Below are 17500 nucleotides of genomic sequence, written 5' to 3' on the forward strand. Positions count from 1 at the left end.
ATACATATATACACTGTACACATATGCATACATGTACATACACATGTTTCAAAGGAATAAAACTAACTCTCTTCATGGAAGACAGGACTTGAAGGAATATCTTTTAATCCACAAAGTTCACCATGGGTGTGCTAAATAAAACCCCTAGCTAAGAAGAGCCCAGTCTTCCCGTAGCTCTGACCTGTAGGTGACGGCCTGCAGGGCTCGGCAGTAGCAGCTGGCCAGCCAGAGGGAGCGGTCGGTCAGCAGGTTGGGGCAGTGGGACACCTTCAGGATCAGCAGGTTCCCCCCGGTCGCCTTCAGCAGCGCCTCCAGGCCCTCCTCCAGACCGCCCCTGAGTCACGGGCAGAGAGGAGCAGACGCACCGGCACCGTCACCACACTGCTCTCAGAACAGCACGCTGCAGTCCTCTGGGCCACAAGCATAGTGTTTGGCCAGAGAGGGTTAAAGCAGAGCGAGAGGCGCAAACGTACGACCATTTCCGCGTTCTGTTTTCGCAAAGGGGAGGGGGGCGAAATCCCCCTTTAAGCAGACCTAGAAAGTGAAGTTACATTTGAACTGAACTGCTTGCCGATCGATATCCCACTATGACGTCTTTGCGACACGCCTCTTTAAGTAGACAGGAACCGTTCGAATTTTGCTTCCATAGAGATGCATTATGTTGTGCTTTTACTAAATCACTGACCTTATGTTATCTTACCCAATCGTGTTTTCTCATGACAGTTTGACAGTTTAAAGTGCTAAAAAGTCTAAAGCAGTTGTCACTGCAGGAGCTAAAAGATGATCAAGTCACTGTGACTATGATTTGGACCACCGTTCATAAGCCAATCCAATGGCACACTTCATTACTGTAGGCTCTTGTGATGACAGCCATGAGCACGACAATGTGACCAGTTAACATTAAAATAAATTCCCAATCTCATACTCAAAACTGTGACTACACACTTTTTGGTGATTATCTGTGCAGTGCTACCCGTTTTAGAGTATAAATGATAAGCAATAAAAGGGAAACATGGCGTCAGGAGGAAAGGGACAGAAACGAGCAGTCTAGGGAGGAAGAGGGAGGTGCTTTACAATATCTGGCAGCTATAAAAACAATAATGTCTGATAATACTTCAGAGACGAGAAAGTACAAGCAGAGATAAAATGAAATCAAAGGCTTTGGTCGCTTTAGCATAATATCTCAGTGTTCTTACGTGAGGCAGTAAATCCGTTTAAAACCGAAGGATTTGTCTTTCAAATTGTGTGTCATGGCTGTCCCCATACTATTGTGTGTTACAGTAATACTCTCCCCATACTATTGTGTGTTACAGTAATACTCTCCCCACACTACTGTGTCATGGCTCTCCCCATACTAGTGTGTGTCGTGGCTTTCTATACCATTGTGTGTCATGGCTGTCCCCATACTAGTGTGTGTTACAGTACAGTAATACTGTGAGTCAAGATGGCCGACGGTCGGCAGCGTCGGGAAGATCCAGGTGCGTTTGTGCGCACTAAACCTGTTATTTATAACACTTCCGACGGTCTAACAATCGTGGAAGATGAACTGTTAAACTTTCTCCTGATTAAGTCGAGAACCCTTGACCAAGATAACATCATTAAGTTGGTTAAATCAAGCTTCAGTCAACAACGCATTGAGGACTCGAAGGCTGTGATGGCAGAGCTGTTTCCCGACAGCAAACGCTGGTCTTCCCACAGGGGAGAGAAGAAAGATGAACTGTACATCAAAATGTGCCTTGCTGTATTCAAAGAGAACGTGGAGTTGCCAAGATTCGTCTCGCATTACATTGACGAACTGCCTCCCGTCTCATTCAAGCATGTGGATGTGTCTGCGCTACTGGGGCGGATTATGCAGCTAAACGGCGACATTGAACTTTTACGGATGTCCATCACCTCGCAGGCGACTGCTTGTGAGAAACTGCTGGAGATATCAGACTCCCTCACCCAACGACTGGCGGCGGTGGAAACCCCTAAGATCAACGGGGTGGTGAGCAGTGGGAGTGCCGACTTCCCCACTGCAGGTCAGCCGGCAGTGTCTACTCCTCGTTGGCCTGATTTCGAGGATCCACGGAGCAATGGAGCTCTGCAACCAAGTAGGCCTGTGGCCCAGACGGAGACGGGTATGCCAGAGGATTCTGTTCATATGGCCAAAACACCGCAGCGGGAGAGACCAACTAGAGGAACCTCGCCAGCCCTGTTGGCCTCTGCACGCGAGGGGGATACTGCACAGGAAACGGCTAAGAAAAATAGTTGGAGTACTGTGGTCAAAAGGGGCCGCAAACGTTCTGCGAAAACTCATGAAGGGAAACAACGGAATACTCGAAAAATGACTGGTATCACTGGGACCGCGGTGATCAACAACGATGATCTGTCAACTGTGGGCACGAAGATGGTCAGTGTCTTTGCGACTAAATTTAATGCGAACCTAGAAGCTGACACTCTGCGTCTTTTTTTGCAAGAGCAGATGAAGCGCGAGGTTAAGTGTAGGAAAATACACATCCCTAACAGCCGATTCAGCTCTTTCTGTGTCACAGCAGAATGGAACGAGTGGAAGGAAATGTACAATCCTGTGTTTTGGCCTGCTGGGTCAGTCATCCGACGGTACTTTGAGCCTCGCCGTGCCAAAGGTGCAAGCGGGGCTGATTCACCAAAGTCAACAGGAGCGCAGTGCCCTGCTGCGCGCGAGGGTCCTTTGGTTCCATCAACTGCGGAGACGAAAGGCCCTGCAGGGAGCGACAAACGCGCATAATGCGTGTGGTGTCCTACAACTGTCGTGGCCTTCGAGTTGGCCACACGGCTGCTGACAAGGCCAGGCGCGTCGTTGTTGATGCGCTGTTGGATAACTGTGATGTACTGTGTATTCAGGAGAGCTGGTTGGCTAAACAAGACTTGGACAAATTAAATGACCTGCATCCGCTCTTTCACGGTGCGGGAGAATCAACCACCGACTTCAGCACGAAGATTGTCAGAGGTAGGATTGCTGGAGGAGTGGCGATCTTATGGAATATAAAATATGACTCTTTGGTGAACGTTGTGCGTCTTAACGTGGACTGGGCTATTGGCCTAGAATTTAATTGTAATGGCAAGATTTTTATCGTTCTTAATATTTATACACCATACGAATCATATGATCATGTTGACGAGTATGTAAGTAGGCTGGCTTGCATTCAGTCGTTCATAGCTGAACACAGTTCAACATGTATTTATGTGTTGGGTGATTTTAATGCGGACTTGACAGACAGCAAGTCTCTTTTTTATAAACATATGCTGAGGTTTTCCAATGATTGTAACCTTGTTATCTCAAGTAAAGCCCTTTTGCCCAGCAATAGTTATACTTATGTTAGTGAAGCGTGGAATACCACCTCATGGCTTGACCATATTCTATCTACTGCTGATGCCCACGCCTCCTTACAAAGCATTGAGATCTGCTATGGGCTGGCTACTTCTGACCACATTCCTATTGCTATGGTGCTAGATGTGGAGAATGTCCCCAAGATAGTTAAAAATGAAGAGATCACTGAGCCCAAAATAAATTGGGGGAAGCTATCTGAGGGTGATGTCATGAAATATTGTTGAAAATCTGATACTCTAATGAGCAAAGTAGAGCTCCCTATGAATGCCATTTGGTGCACCAATGTTAATTGTGTGGACACTTCTCATAGGAATAGTTTATGTGATTTGTATAATAATATAGTAAAAGCACTAATTGAGGCTAGTGGGTCCTTATTCAAGAAAACCAGGAAGACCAGGAATATAAAGCCTGGGTGGAATAATTATGTTGCTGGCCATCATACTGATGCCAATATGGCTCATAAAGCCTGGGTGTTAGCTGGGAGGCCCAGACAAGGTCCTGTGCTTGATCATAAAAAGAAAATGAATGCCAAATATAAATATGCATTACGATATATAACTAAGCAAGAGCAGACTATCAGTGCTTCATGCTTGGCTGACTATCTGCTTACAAATAATGTCACCAACTTTTGGAATGAGGTCAAAACTCTCAATAGAGCCAAAACTTCTCTTCCATGCAACGTGGAGGGGTTAACTGCACCCGAGGACATTGCTGGCCTCTGGAGGCAGCATTATGCATCTCTTTTCAACTGCATTAAGAGTGAGCCTTATGATGTTGGTGTGATAGAGGATAAAAATGTATTTTTTCACACACATGAAGTTGTCAAGGCCATAGGGCAACTCTCAGATAGAAAAGCCTGTGGCATTGATAATATTACAGCTGAACACTTAAAACTAGCTGGCCCTAGGTTGGCAGTGCTGCTGTCTATTTGTTTTTCTGGTTTGGTGTCTCATGGCATACTGCCTGATTCCATGATGTCAGTTATTCTTGTTCCGGTTATCAAAGATAAGGCTGGGAAGGTGGGTAGTATTGATAATTATAGACCCATAGCCCTTGCCAGTATCATCTCAAAAGTCCTGGAAAGTTTAATACTTGACCGTATAAGTGATTGCATACATTCCACTGAAAATCAGTTTGGTTTTAAAACTAAACATAGCACTGACCAATGTATTTATGCACTGAAAGAGATTGTAGAGTCATATAGGAGTCAGGGCTCTACAATAATTTTAGGATTTATTGATGCCTCCCGTGCCTTTGACCGTGTCAATCATTTTAAACTGTTCAATAAACTCAAGCAAAGGGGAGTTCCCAGTAGTCTGGTACGAATCCTAGCCTATTGGTACTCCAACCAAAGTGTACGGGTGAAATGGGGTAACATCCTGTCTACACCTTTTAATGTCAGCAACGGGGTAAGGCAGGGGGGGATTTTATCTCCAGCCTTATTTAATGCCTATATGGACGACCTGTCAAGACAGCTGGGGGCATGCCAAACAGGTTGTATGGTTGGTGATATGATGATTAATCACTTCTTATATGCTGATGACCTTACCATTCTATCCCCAAGTAGTAGTGGGTTCCAGGAGCTCCTAAATATCTGTTCAGACTATGGGGTGGCTTTTGATATTAAATATAATGCTAAAAAGAGTGTGATAATGGTCTGTAGAACAAAGGATGACCTGAAAATTAAGTTCCCTCCCTTTTATCTATCTGGAGAAGAGCTGGGGGTAGCTAATGCCACAAAATACCTGGGGCACATCCTAACTGATACTCTAGAGGATGATGCTGACATGAGCAGACAGAGGAGAGTGCTATATGTCCAAGCCAATATGCTGGTTAGAAAATTCCATCATTGCACTACTGATGTCAAAGTCAACCTGTTTAGAACTTACTGCTCCCCTCTTTATACAGCTCCTCTCTGGATCAGATACAAGAAGGAGAGTCTACTGAAACTGAAGGTAGCTTACAATGATTGTCTTAGGATCCTCCTAAAGAAACCAAGGAGTACTAGAGCAAGTGGGTTATTCTGCAAATTTGGTCTAACTACTTTTATGGCACTGTTAAGAAACCTTACCTTCAAGTTCATGAGCAGGCTTGATTGTGCAAAAAATGAGCTCATCACTCAATTGGTTGATCCAAGTCGTAGCTCTGTAAGATATATGTCTACTATCTGGGAACACTGGCATGAATGCCTTCACTAGCTTCCTTTTATTGTATGTGTATTTTTTTATTTTATTTTTAATTTATTATTGTGTTGATGAGTGTATTGTAATGTGTCCAATGTGGGCCCTGAGCCTGTAATAAAGTTTATATATATATATAATACTCTCCCCACACTATTGTGTCATGGCTGTCCCCATACTAGTGTGTGTTACAGTAATACTCTCCCCATACTAGTGTGTGTTACAGTAATACTCTCCCCACACTATTGTGTCATGGCTCTCCCCATACTAGTGTGTGTCGTGGCTCTCTATACCATTGTGTGTCATGGCTGTCCCCATACTGTTGTGTCATGGCTGTCCCCATACTGTTGTGTCATGCTGTCCTCATACTGCTGTGTGTGCTGAGGTTTAGAAGAGCGCTGACTGAGTGGCGTTCACACACACAGGCATGTGGGCTCACACACAGCATGTCCTCGTGTCCACACAGCCAGCCGCTGAGAGAGCAGCACAGATAAACCACTGGGTGACAAGGGTTAGCTGTGCATGGTGCTAATGAGAGAGAGAGAGAGAGATACACAGCGATAGAGAGGGAGGGAGAGATAGAGTGAGAGAGATAGAGAGATAGAGTGAGAGATAGAGAGAGAGAGAGAGAGAGAGAGAGATAGAGCGAGAGCAAGAGAGAGCGAGAGAAATGATGTGAGAGCCAGCTGTCTTGGCTCATGCTGTGGATTCTCTGCTGTGTGCCTCCTGCATCCATCTTCTAATGCAGACACCTGCTGTAAGTCAGCACACACACACACACACACACACACACACACACACACACACACACACACAATCTCTCTCTGTCTCTCGCTCACACACACACACACACACACACACACACACACACACACACACACACACACATAGACCACTATCACTGGCGATGGTGTGGTGGGTGGTGTGTATCGACATGACAGAAACGTGGCTTCCCAAGCCTCCCTCTGGACCCGTGGCTGCTGCAGAGGGGGAGTGCTACAGTGGAGGCTCCTCTCCTCCCTCAGCTCCAACACACACACACATGCCTACAGTGGAGACTCCAAGACACACACACACACATGCCCCAGTGAGAGTAGTGCTACAGTGGAGACTCCAACACACACACACACACACACAAAGCCCCAGTGAGGGAGTGCTACAGTGGAGAATCTAACACACACACACACACACACACACACACACACACACACACAAACACACACACACCTGGCCCAGTGAGGGGAGTGCTACAGTGGAGACTCCAACACACACACACACATGCCCCAGTGAGGGAGTGCTACAGTGGAGACTCCAACACACACACACACACACACACACACACACACACACACACACACACACACACACACACCTGCCCCAGTGAGGGAGTGCTACAGTGGAGACTCCTCTCCTCCCTCAGCTCCAACACACACACACATGCCCCAGTGATCAAGCTGTCTGGCGCTACAACACCTGCTCCATCACATCTGCCTGCACCTCTCGGATGCCAAAAATATCAACAAATATGTCCGTGCTCCACATTAGGTGGACTGAAGTGCTTAACACTGTAAATACTAAAAATGATGTTAAGGTCATGCACGTGTAACACTGAGTGATGTGTGCCCTCCTGCCGCTCAGCTGTTACAGCACTGCTAATCAGGTGGAGACCATATGTACTGTACCTATATATACCTCATCTACAGGAGCTAATAAGAGAGAGACCATATGTACCTATATTTACCAACTCTAAATAAGCTAATAAGATGGATACCATACAGATTGTATATTTACAGTACCGCATCTATAGGAAACAATATGATGGAGACCATATGTACCTATATTTACCTACTCTAAATAAGCTAATAAGATGGAGACCATACAGTATGTATATTTACCTCATCTATAGGAAACAATATGATGGAGACCATATGTACCTATATTTACCACATCTAAAGGAGCTAATTAGCATAAACGTGTCTACTTAGTGAGTACAATCCAGTGAAGAACATGATGAGACAGGCACAGAGTGGCATGAAGGACATCAGCATCCCATAGGGACCAAAGCATGCTGCAGCTGCAGCACACACTGCTGTTCACTCTAAGACTGCAGCACCCGAGGGAATCCTCTACAAAGCAAAGCTCCTGCTTCATGTGTTACAGTAGCATCGGCGGCCATGATGTGCCGAGGGGCCGTGCGTGTAGTGTACCGTGTGCTCTTGAGGTACTCCTCCTTGGTCTCCTTCTTGCCTCTCTGTCTGGGCTTGAGGTTCTGCAGGATGAGGGAGTGGGTCTGCGTGCACCACTGCGACAGCGTGCTCAAAAACTGGGACACAGAAAAAGAGAGCAGGAGGGAGAGAGAGAGGGAGAGAGAGAGAGAGAGAGAGAGAGAGAGAGAGAGAAAGAGAGAGAGAGAGAGAGAGAGGAACAGAAATACACAGAGAGGAAAAGTCAGATATTTAAAAGCTCAAAGACAAATTCTATTGTTTTTGTGAAGCTACTGTACATGGTGTTTTTCACTGAACACTAAGAATTCCCCTTCTATCACAGGTGCTATTAATAACAGATGCCTGCTTATGGCAGGGCATTCCTCTGGTCAGAGATGCATTTCATATTACAGGCTAATTTACATTGCCAGTTAGACTGGCACGTCATGGCCGATAAAATCTGTACTGACTCATAATAACATGTGAAAATCTGTCTGCATCCAACTCAGAGCACTGGGCTCTGTTTCAGCGCTGGACATTTGGTGTGTGTGTGTCTGAATGGTGGCGTCAGCAGCAGAGCCCTAAATAGCCGTGACTCTGGTCATGGAGGGAAGAGCACAGTGATGAGCAACTCCTTGGCCCTGTCCTGGTGCCAGAGCAGCAGAAGTGCTCTATGCACTGAGAGTAGTAATGTACGTGACACGTCAGTGATGAAGGAGCCTGTACTGTACTGTACTGTAGCTAATGACGGCACATCCCAGAGAGGCCAGCTGGCGTCCCCTGCTGTGGGCTCTCACCTTGGAGGAGATGCGGGCGTTCTCCAGCAGGACGCGGGTCCAGACGGCCGGGTGGCGCGCCACGAACTTCCAGTCGCGACACACCTCTGCGGCGCGGAGCAGCGTCTTGGTGTCCAGGTAGGTGAAGATGCAGAAGAGGGCGGCGCGCATCTTCAGCACCTCGGGGCTGATCACCTCGTTCGACTTGGAGGGGCTCTTGTCGTGCCGGCAGGGCTTGTAGCCCCCCTCAGAGCGACCTTCACAGGGACAACAGGGAGAGGCACAGGAGGTGACCAAGGGAAGATGGAAGAGGCAATGCCATGCTGGGCTAGCTGACCACTGGGGGGAGGAACACTGAGTAAGTGGAATCATTCATTCATTTGTGTTTTCATAAAACACAATTGCAACAAAAGCAACCGCTTTTTAAAGCAATGCTTTCTGAATTTTCGGCTGAGGGCTTTCAGGGATGGTTTGGTTGTAGTTCCATGAGTATCCACAGGGTGTCACTAGTGCACAACTTGTAAACAGATAGCCTTTTGCTGGTCCCTCATCCCTCCTAAACACAACATGCCAGCCAAACGCTGAAGCCAAGCCGTCTCCAGCACAGCATTGTAAGTAAAGAGGAACACGAAGAGAACATGATGAGTCACATGTGTCAGTGTTGAGATCTGGGCAGGGTGGCTCGCCAAGCAACAGGCTCTCGAGCGAGCGCACCACGCCTACACTCAAGATTTTCACAGGCTGCACACAGCCAAGTGCTGCGGCACAAACAAGAATCCTTCACGTTACAGCACGGTGACGGACATGTCGTTTCACATAACTATGTTCACAAAGTGGTGCAGCAAAACCCTGACAGGCTCTCCTCCTCAGTAGAGCACAGGCATGCTAGTGTTTCAGCACACTCCATTGTGTGGGGAGGCTTCTATGCTCATACACCTGCTCAATAACAGGGGCGGCAGTGTGAGGAGTCTGGGAAGGAAGCATAAAGGCTGGCTGGTGTTTATTGGTCTGTGTTGGGAGAGATGCCGCAATCAGCTGGTGCCCTCGTAAAGGGAGTCCCAGCGAGCTCCGATGACTGGGGAAGGGAGGGAGAGAAAGCTTTCAGGAATCACCCTCTACCACAGCTTTACAACGACAGAGGGAAGGAGAGGGAAAGAGAGGGAGGGAGAGAGGGAGAGGGGGAGGGGGGGGGGGGGGGGGGGGTGGTGCAAACCAGGGAGAATACTAGATGGAGAAACAAATGCATGCTACTCAAATGCATGCTACAAATACAGAGAGTACACTGGAATGCAGCTGCTCACATGCAAGAGGAGAGGAAAGAAGAGAGAGGAGAGATGAGAGGGGAGATAGAGAGGAGATTGAGAGGAGATAGAGAGAGGAGGAGAGATTAGATAGAGAGGAGAGAGTAGAGGAGAGGAGAGGACATAGAGAGGAGAAGAGAGGAGGAGAGGAGAGGAGAGAAGAGGAGAGTGCAGTCAGATATCTGCTCATCATCTCATCTCATCTCATGTAGCGCATCAACGCCTCTATCCACCACTGTGGCTGCACACAGATCCAAATGGAAGCGCTTGAGTGTGCTGATAAGCCCATCCCCTGGTCACCAGGGGCCCAGTGAGGGAGAGGGAGAGACGGCTGCTGTCCATCTAGAGGTCAGTGCCAACCAGAGCCAACGGAGGGAGATGGAGATGCTGAGACATATGGATGCAGTCAGGGGGAGAGGGGAGAGGGCAGAGGAGAGAGAGGAGAAGGGAGAGGAGAGGAGAGGAGAGGAGAGGAGAGGAGAGGAGAGGAGAGGAGAGGAGAGGAGAGAGGAGAGGGAAGAGAGGAGAGAGGGGAGGAGAGGGGAGGGGAGAGAGGAGAAGAGAGGAGAGGAGAGGGAAGAGAGGAGAGAGGGGAGGGGAGGAGAGGGGAGGGGAGAGAGGAGAGGAGAGGGAAGAGGGGAGAGAGGAGAGGGGAGGAGAGAGGGGAGAGGAGAGGGAGGAGAGAGGAGAGAGAAGAGGGAAGAGGGGAGAGAGGGGAGAGGGAAGAGGGAAGAGAGAAGAGGGGAGAGAGGAGAGAGAGGAGAGGGGAGGAGAGAGAGGGGAGAGGGGAGAGAGAAGAGGGGAGAGAGGGGAGAGAGGAGAGGGGAGAGAGGGGAGAGAGGAGAGGGGAGGAGAGAGAGGGGAGAGGAGAGGGTAGAGAGGAGAGGAGAGGTGCAGTCCTCCCCTGAGGAGGGAGGGAGTGTATGGGCAGAGGTCATGCAGGGAGGTGTGTGTCAAACACCACCACAGGCAAGGACGGCCACTCTCTCTCTCTCTCTCACACACACACACACACGTGACACAGTATACTTAAAGAATGCAACATACAAATACTGTATAGAAAGGACCTCCCTCTATTATGAATGCTTATGAGTGCAGACTGCATGGTGCCTGATTAACCCACCTGTGGAGAGGGACCTGATCAGAGCCATGACTTGCCCTAGGTGCCCCAGCGCTGGTCAGAGTGTGTGTGAGTGTGTCATACACACGGCGCATGTGATGCATCTCCAGCGGTGCAGGAGGAGCAGGCGGCCCTTTACTCATCCTGCCTGCCCAGCTGATCTGGAGTCAGGCGGAGGGTGGCCTGGCCATAACTCACCGCACTCTGACACTGCTCTCTGGTCACACACACACACACACACACACACCGCACTCTGACACTGCTCTCTGGTCAGCAGCAGCTCCGAGCGCCAGCTGGTCTCACCCTGACCTAGTTTCTCCCCAGCGGGCTGGGCAGTGGGCCTGACTGAGGCCGAGCGCTGAGCAGCCTGTCTGTGCTGCTGTCACACACACACACACATACACACACACGCACACACACACACACGGAGCCTCGAGATGGCTGGAGTGTGTGTGTGGGAAGAACACATCACTTGCTACCTACATATAATGCGGGGGCTGATGTCCTGATCCAGACAATTAATTGGAGACCATTACGAGTTCATTGTCCATATATGCACAATCAATAACAGATAGTGACCATGGAACATCACACTGCTGCCCATCTCCTGTACCATGACCTGCTTTACTGGGCTGCCTATATCAGCAATTAGGTTTTAGAATACAATTATATATTATATATATATATATATACACAGTACATGTACTGTATATATATATACATATAGACATATATATATATATATATATATATATACAGTATATATACATACATACATATAGATAGATAGATAGATAGATAGATAGATATAACACCAAGGTTTCAGTCTGTGTACAAAATCAACACACACACACACACACACACACACACACACACACACACACACACACACACACACACACACGCAGGTCAGGAGTGTAGAGGCGTGCGTACCCAGGCGGTATGCTCTGCTGGGCTGCTGGTCTGCGGGGACGCGGCAGTCCTGGTCCCACAGCTCGGCCTCGGACTCGGTGGTGCGTGAGCCCACGTCGGACACGTCGCCCTCCTCGCCCTCCGTGCTGTTGCGGTACGGCCGCCGCTGCCAGTTCTGGATGGCCTGCTTGCGGAGCCCCCAGCTGCGCGAGGCCCCCGCCCGGTCGTAGCCCCCGCCGCCGCCCCCACCTCCTCCGCCCTCCCCCAGCCGGCACTGCACGTGGTAGTACTGCGCCTCCAGACACTCGTCCATGGGGTGCATCTCCACGCTGTCGCTGTCGTAGCCGCCGCCCGAACCCTGCGACATCGATTTGACATGGCCTGGGACCCTGTCAGAGAGAGGAGAGAACAAACCTGTCAGGGACACACACACACACACACACACATCACATCACAGCCTCCCTCACACTCACACTAGGCTGAGCTCACTCCCAGTGGCCGGTGTGTCGCTGACAGTGAATATCAGGCCTCAGTGTGGGTGGCACTGGACAGAGCAGGACAGCAGAGTGCAGGCCTGAGTGAGAGCAGGACAGGAGAGTGCAGGCCTGAGTGAGGACAGGCATAGAGACTGGACACAGAACTGGACACGTCTGTAGCGCTGGCTGTGAGAGACCTCCGTCTCCTCAGAACAAACTGTCTCGCTGCTCTATATCTATATTTCCTCCATTAAGCTTCTCATTCAGGCATGTTGCTCCACGTCCTGAGCTACAGTAAGCAGGTGTTCCCACAGTGGCGAGGGTGGGGTGAGTCACTTGGGCTGATGTTTACACTGGAAACTCTGGCAGCGGGCTGAGCCCGTCAGACGGTTGGGACATTCCCAGTGCATTGTGGGAAAGGAATGTTCTTCTCCAGGGCGCTTTTGAGAAACAAACTTTCCACTAGGGAGTCTGACAGGCAGTGAGGCACTGCAGCTGAAAAAGGCTACAGAGAGAGAGCTTCTGCTCAGAAGGCCACACCACTTAAAACATGATATTGGAGTATTTCATTTGTCAGGAAAAACATTTGTCCAGTGGGAATTATCATATCTACCACACACACACACAGAGAGAGAGAGAGAGAGAGAGAGAGAGAGAGAGAGAGAGAGAGAGAGAGAGAGAGAGAGAGAGAGAGAGAGAGAGAGAGACGCACACACACAGACTAGTGTCTTCTGTTCGCATTGCGTAGACTGGGCCCGGTGCCTGGCCTTTCCTCCACCTCTGGCTGGATTCTGAAGCTCAGGGAGCAGAGCGTCCCTCTAGTGGAGCCCTGGGCGCTCTCTTCTCCTCTCCTCTCCTCTCCTCTTCTCTCCTCCTCTCTCCTCTCCCCCTCTCCTCTGCTCTCATCTCTTCTCTCCTCTCCTCTCCTCTCCTCTCCTCTTCTCTGCTCCTCTCCCCCTCTCTCTTCTCCTCTCCTCTCCTCTTCTCTGCTCCTCTCCCCCTCTCCTCTCCTCTGCTCTCATCTCTTCTCTGCTCTCCTCTCCTCTGCTCCTCTCCTCTCCTCTCCTCTCCTCTGCTCTCATCTCTTCTCTGCTCTCCTCTGCTCCTCTCTCCTCTCCCCTCTCCTCCTCTCCTCTCCTCTGCTCTCATCTCTTCTCTGCTCCCCTCTCCTTCTCTCTCCTCTGCTCTTATCTGCTCTCCTCTGCTCTCCTCTCCTCTCCTCTCCTCTGCTCCCCTCTCCTCTCCTCCTCTCCTCCCCTCTGCTCTGTTCTCCGTGCTGCTGTATGCGGTGTGAGGTGGAGATGAGGCAGGACGGGCCAGAGGGAGCCGTAGCCAGATACTGGCCCTCAGACGGCACAGGCCTCCAGTGTCATATAGGGTGATACAGCAGTATAATCCCCCTAATTAGTGAGCAACCCTTCATTATTAGAATACTAATTTGGGATCCTGCTGGCTCAAAGCATGAACCATTAAAATAAAAGCTCCTTTAAGCCAGAACAGAGCATTTGAGTAGAGAATGCTTACGTAACGCACAGTCAAAACAGTTAGCAATTAGCAATGTTAGTTAGCAGTTAGCATGATTGATGAAGGCAAGGACATTGATACACCCAAAACTGTTACCTTTTACCTTTACCTTTACCTTTTGTAGTCAGGTTCTACATCAACACAGTTGGATTTACAGTTTGATTAATAACTATTTAATTGATAAAATATGATGCATAGCCTGAGAAATGCATTGATGGCCATCTGTTCCAGTTTAACCCTTTAGGCACTGGTCTATTTACTACCATTACTCTTTGGGGGGACAGTTCAGGCAACCCACATTTGGCATAGTAATGTGATCACAATACCTGCATATTTCTTTATCATCAGTCTTTACAGTGTATCAATGAAAACCATTAATGCAAAGAAGTTATTTAGCTTGTGAAACACCTAGCAAACTGGCTATACAGCTAATAGCTGCTCGTCGCGTTAGCACACGCACACACAAACATGATAAAACATGAAATTATCATTTTACATGAAAGAGCTATAAATACAGGAGGGACATCTTTACATAACAACATTCAAGACTAAATTCATGTCTTTTGACAGGATCTCTGAACTGCCATCCACTGACCGTCCACCCACACTGTTCCATCTAAAATAGCATTCTTGGCCACACGGCTTCTGAACAGCAGTAGCCGACAGCTCGTCTGGCGAGGACCACGCGGACCCCAGTTGGCCACTTGGTGACTCTGGCCACGTCTGACTCCAGAGGGGAGGAGCCATCGTGTGACGTCACTCTGGGGGAAGCCATGCAGGCGTGGACGGCAGGGTCCACACACAGACGTGTTTTCCCCTCCTAGGCTCAAATGTCTGGGTTGTGCTCAGCAGATGGGCCTGCCATGACTCCTGTGAGATCACTCGCTCGCTCACACACACACACACACACACACACACACACACACGCACACACCCATCATCTGCTGCCGATCCTCTAGCACACAGCCCAGCGCCTCGCATCCTCATGGAGTCTTATGTAAGGATGCGCACGCCTATATTTAGCTCAAGTAAAAATAGCCCTCATCCTCAACGTACATGCATATCAGGGACAGAATGTATTGGCAAGCGTGGTCTCGCCCTCAAAATGTCTGCAGTGTTGAGTGTGAGATTGTGAGATGACACGTGTGTGTCAGGGTGTGAGGTGCTCATCTCCACAGCTGAGATGTGAGATGGACTCATGTGAGAGAGCAGGACGTGTGTGTCAGTGTGTGAGGTGCTCATCTCCACAGCTGAGATGTGAGATGGAGTCATGTGAGAGAGCAGGACAGCAGCAGAGGGACGAGTGCACGTCCACAGCTGTGGAGGCCCTGAGGCGGCCAACACAGAGTCTGAGTGGACAGCAGGGAGCCGTAGATGCTGTTTCCCACGAACACACTCTCCTCTGGCCTGACCGAGACTAACAAGAGTTTGATGACCTGACCAACTATCCCCAAATAATGTCAAACACAGGTAGGCCGTGCTCGCGCGCAGGCACACACACACACACACACACAGACAGACACACAAACAAACTGCAGATTTCACCTGCCAACCGAAAATAAATAGTGCACCTTGAGTACACCTACAGTATGCAGAATTGTTTTTCCACCCATGTTGGTGTACGCATGGGTGGGCAAGAATCAGTGAGATAATATAAATGTGTTTTGGTCATTCATTCATTCATTAATATCTAAATTCAAGTTGGGCATGTAACTGCAAATAAAAGCTAAACTCATTACAGTAGCTCATTATAAACACTGGATATCTCTACCAGGATTGTTCTATGAAACAAATCTTGATCTAAGGGACTGACACTGTTGAAATGTTCCTCCATTTCCTTGCTTCCTTTGTTTAGTAAATGAATATGGACATGAGGATTTCTCCAAGTGCTAATGCTAACGCCATATGCTCAAGAGGTTTGCACCAAAATACCTTCCTACAGATGGCATGCTCCTCCTCTCTATCCACACTGGTGGAGCGCTCTTCTCTGTTTACTCTACGGGGAGGGGCCACCTCAGCCATCTGATTCTTCTGCATGGCTGACAGATTCCCGCACGCTCCAGGACCCCAGACATAACGCGGCGGATCTCCCTCGGCACACTGACTCAAGGCCATCAGGGAGGCCCTGCAACACGTAGAGCTACCTACAAGTGACCCCTCAACGCCAAAATGCACTCAGCATGGGGAGGATGACGGACAAATGTCACCCTTCTTGTGAGTCCGGTCACGATAATAACTTCTCAAACAGACCGCTAAACGGTGCCATTGTTGCTAATGAGGCTGAACTGATGAAGTGGGACAGCAGAGGAAATCTTCAGGACACAGCAAGTGGGCTTCATTGACCACTGACTGAGCGCTTAGTCATTGTGGAGTGGACGTCTATAGTTTCTATTGATCGGGGGGGAGGACGGGAGCTCAGGACGGTGCCGTTTCCCGCCTCCTCCTCCAGAGGGTTGCCTTGCCGAGCGCCTGGACGCTGCCTGGAGGTGAACTGGCGTTCCAGTCAGGGGCATGTGCACGCTCTACTGAACCCACGCTAGCTTATCTCCGCTCACGGTCTAGCGCACTAAAGCCATCTACAAGACCCAAGGCCCCCAGCACAGGTCTAGCGCACTAAAGCCATCTACAAGACCCAAGGCCCCCAGCACAGGTCTAGCGCACTAAAGCCATCTACAAGACCCAAGGCCCCCAGCACAGGTTGCCAAGGATACCAAAGAGCAGCCATGCCACGTTTGACAGCGCAGTCTGGGAGCCATCTGATGGCAATCACCAGGGACAAAGAGCTACGCTTTAGCTGTGACTTGGCATGCTACTGCAGTGATATAATGTCATGTTTGACAACATGATTGCTGATAAATGAAAATACATGTCGCAGGTGTTTCACACAGAGATGAATGAAATCATCGTCCTCACAGTAAGGATGCATAAACTAGTCCGGTGCAGGGTGGTCATGTTAGCTGCAGGGTAGTCATGTTAGCTGCAGGGCAGTCATGTTAGCTGTGTCCATCACACTTCCCCTGTGCTTGGGGAGGAGTGTGGGGTAGTCATGTTAGCTGCAGGGTAGTCATGTTAGCTGTGTCCATCACACTTACCCTGTGCTTGGGGAGGAGTGTGGGGTAGTCATGTTAGCTGCAGGGTAGTCATGTTAGCTGTGTCCATCACACTTACCCTGTGCTTGGGGAGGAGTGCCGGTCTGACACCTGGTACATGCCTCTGGACGTCCCAGATATACTGGAATTCCTCTGCAGAAGAGAGAGAGAAAGAGAGAGAGAGAGAGAGAGAGAGAGAGAGAGAGAGAGAGAGAGAAATAAGGGTAGGTGAATGATTAGCCACAAGAGGAACTTTCCAGTTCAACCTTCATCACTGCAGTGCTTCCTGGTTAAATATCCCTCACAACACACTAAGGTCACAGCATGCATACAGTATGCACGTTTGTGTGTGAGTGTGTGCGTGTGTGTACGTAGCACTGTGCCCTAACTGTGTGCAGTATGAGGGAGCATTAGTACCCAGGTGTCATAACCAGATGTGACGCAACACAGTGGTGTGTAGCGTGATGCGGCCTGACACTTTGATTTTGGTCTCCCCTACTTCCTGTCCACAACCTTTGGGTCCAATCACAAACTAGCTTATCCAAAAGACACACCGGATCGTTGGT

The 17500-nt window shown here is 49.3% G+C and overlaps 1 protein-coding gene across 1 annotated transcript in view; it reads right to left on the reverse strand.

Annotated features, from left to right (window-relative positions):
• Positions 1 to 17500, reverse strand: part of fbxo41 (F-box protein 41) — a 45510-nt gene that overhangs the window by 7754 nt on the left and 20256 nt on the right. The window contains exons 3-7 of the mRNA XM_062552801.1: positions 17014 to 17087; positions 11885 to 12234; positions 8534 to 8769; positions 7740 to 7855; positions 182 to 334 (exon numbers count right to left, since the gene is read on the reverse strand). Of these exons, the coding sequence (XP_062408785.1) occupies positions 182 to 334; positions 7740 to 7855; positions 8534 to 8769; positions 11885 to 12234; positions 17014 to 17087 (929 nt within the window). The remainder of the gene's footprint in view (positions 1 to 181; positions 335 to 7739; positions 7856 to 8533; positions 8770 to 11884; positions 12235 to 17013; positions 17088 to 17500) is intronic.

The sequence above is a fragment of the Sardina pilchardus genome, chromosome 2 (genome assembly GCF_963854185.1).
Source record: "Sardina pilchardus chromosome 2, fSarPil1.1, whole genome shotgun sequence".
Lineage (NCBI taxonomy): Eukaryota > Metazoa > Chordata > Actinopteri > Clupeiformes > Clupeidae > Sardina > Sardina pilchardus.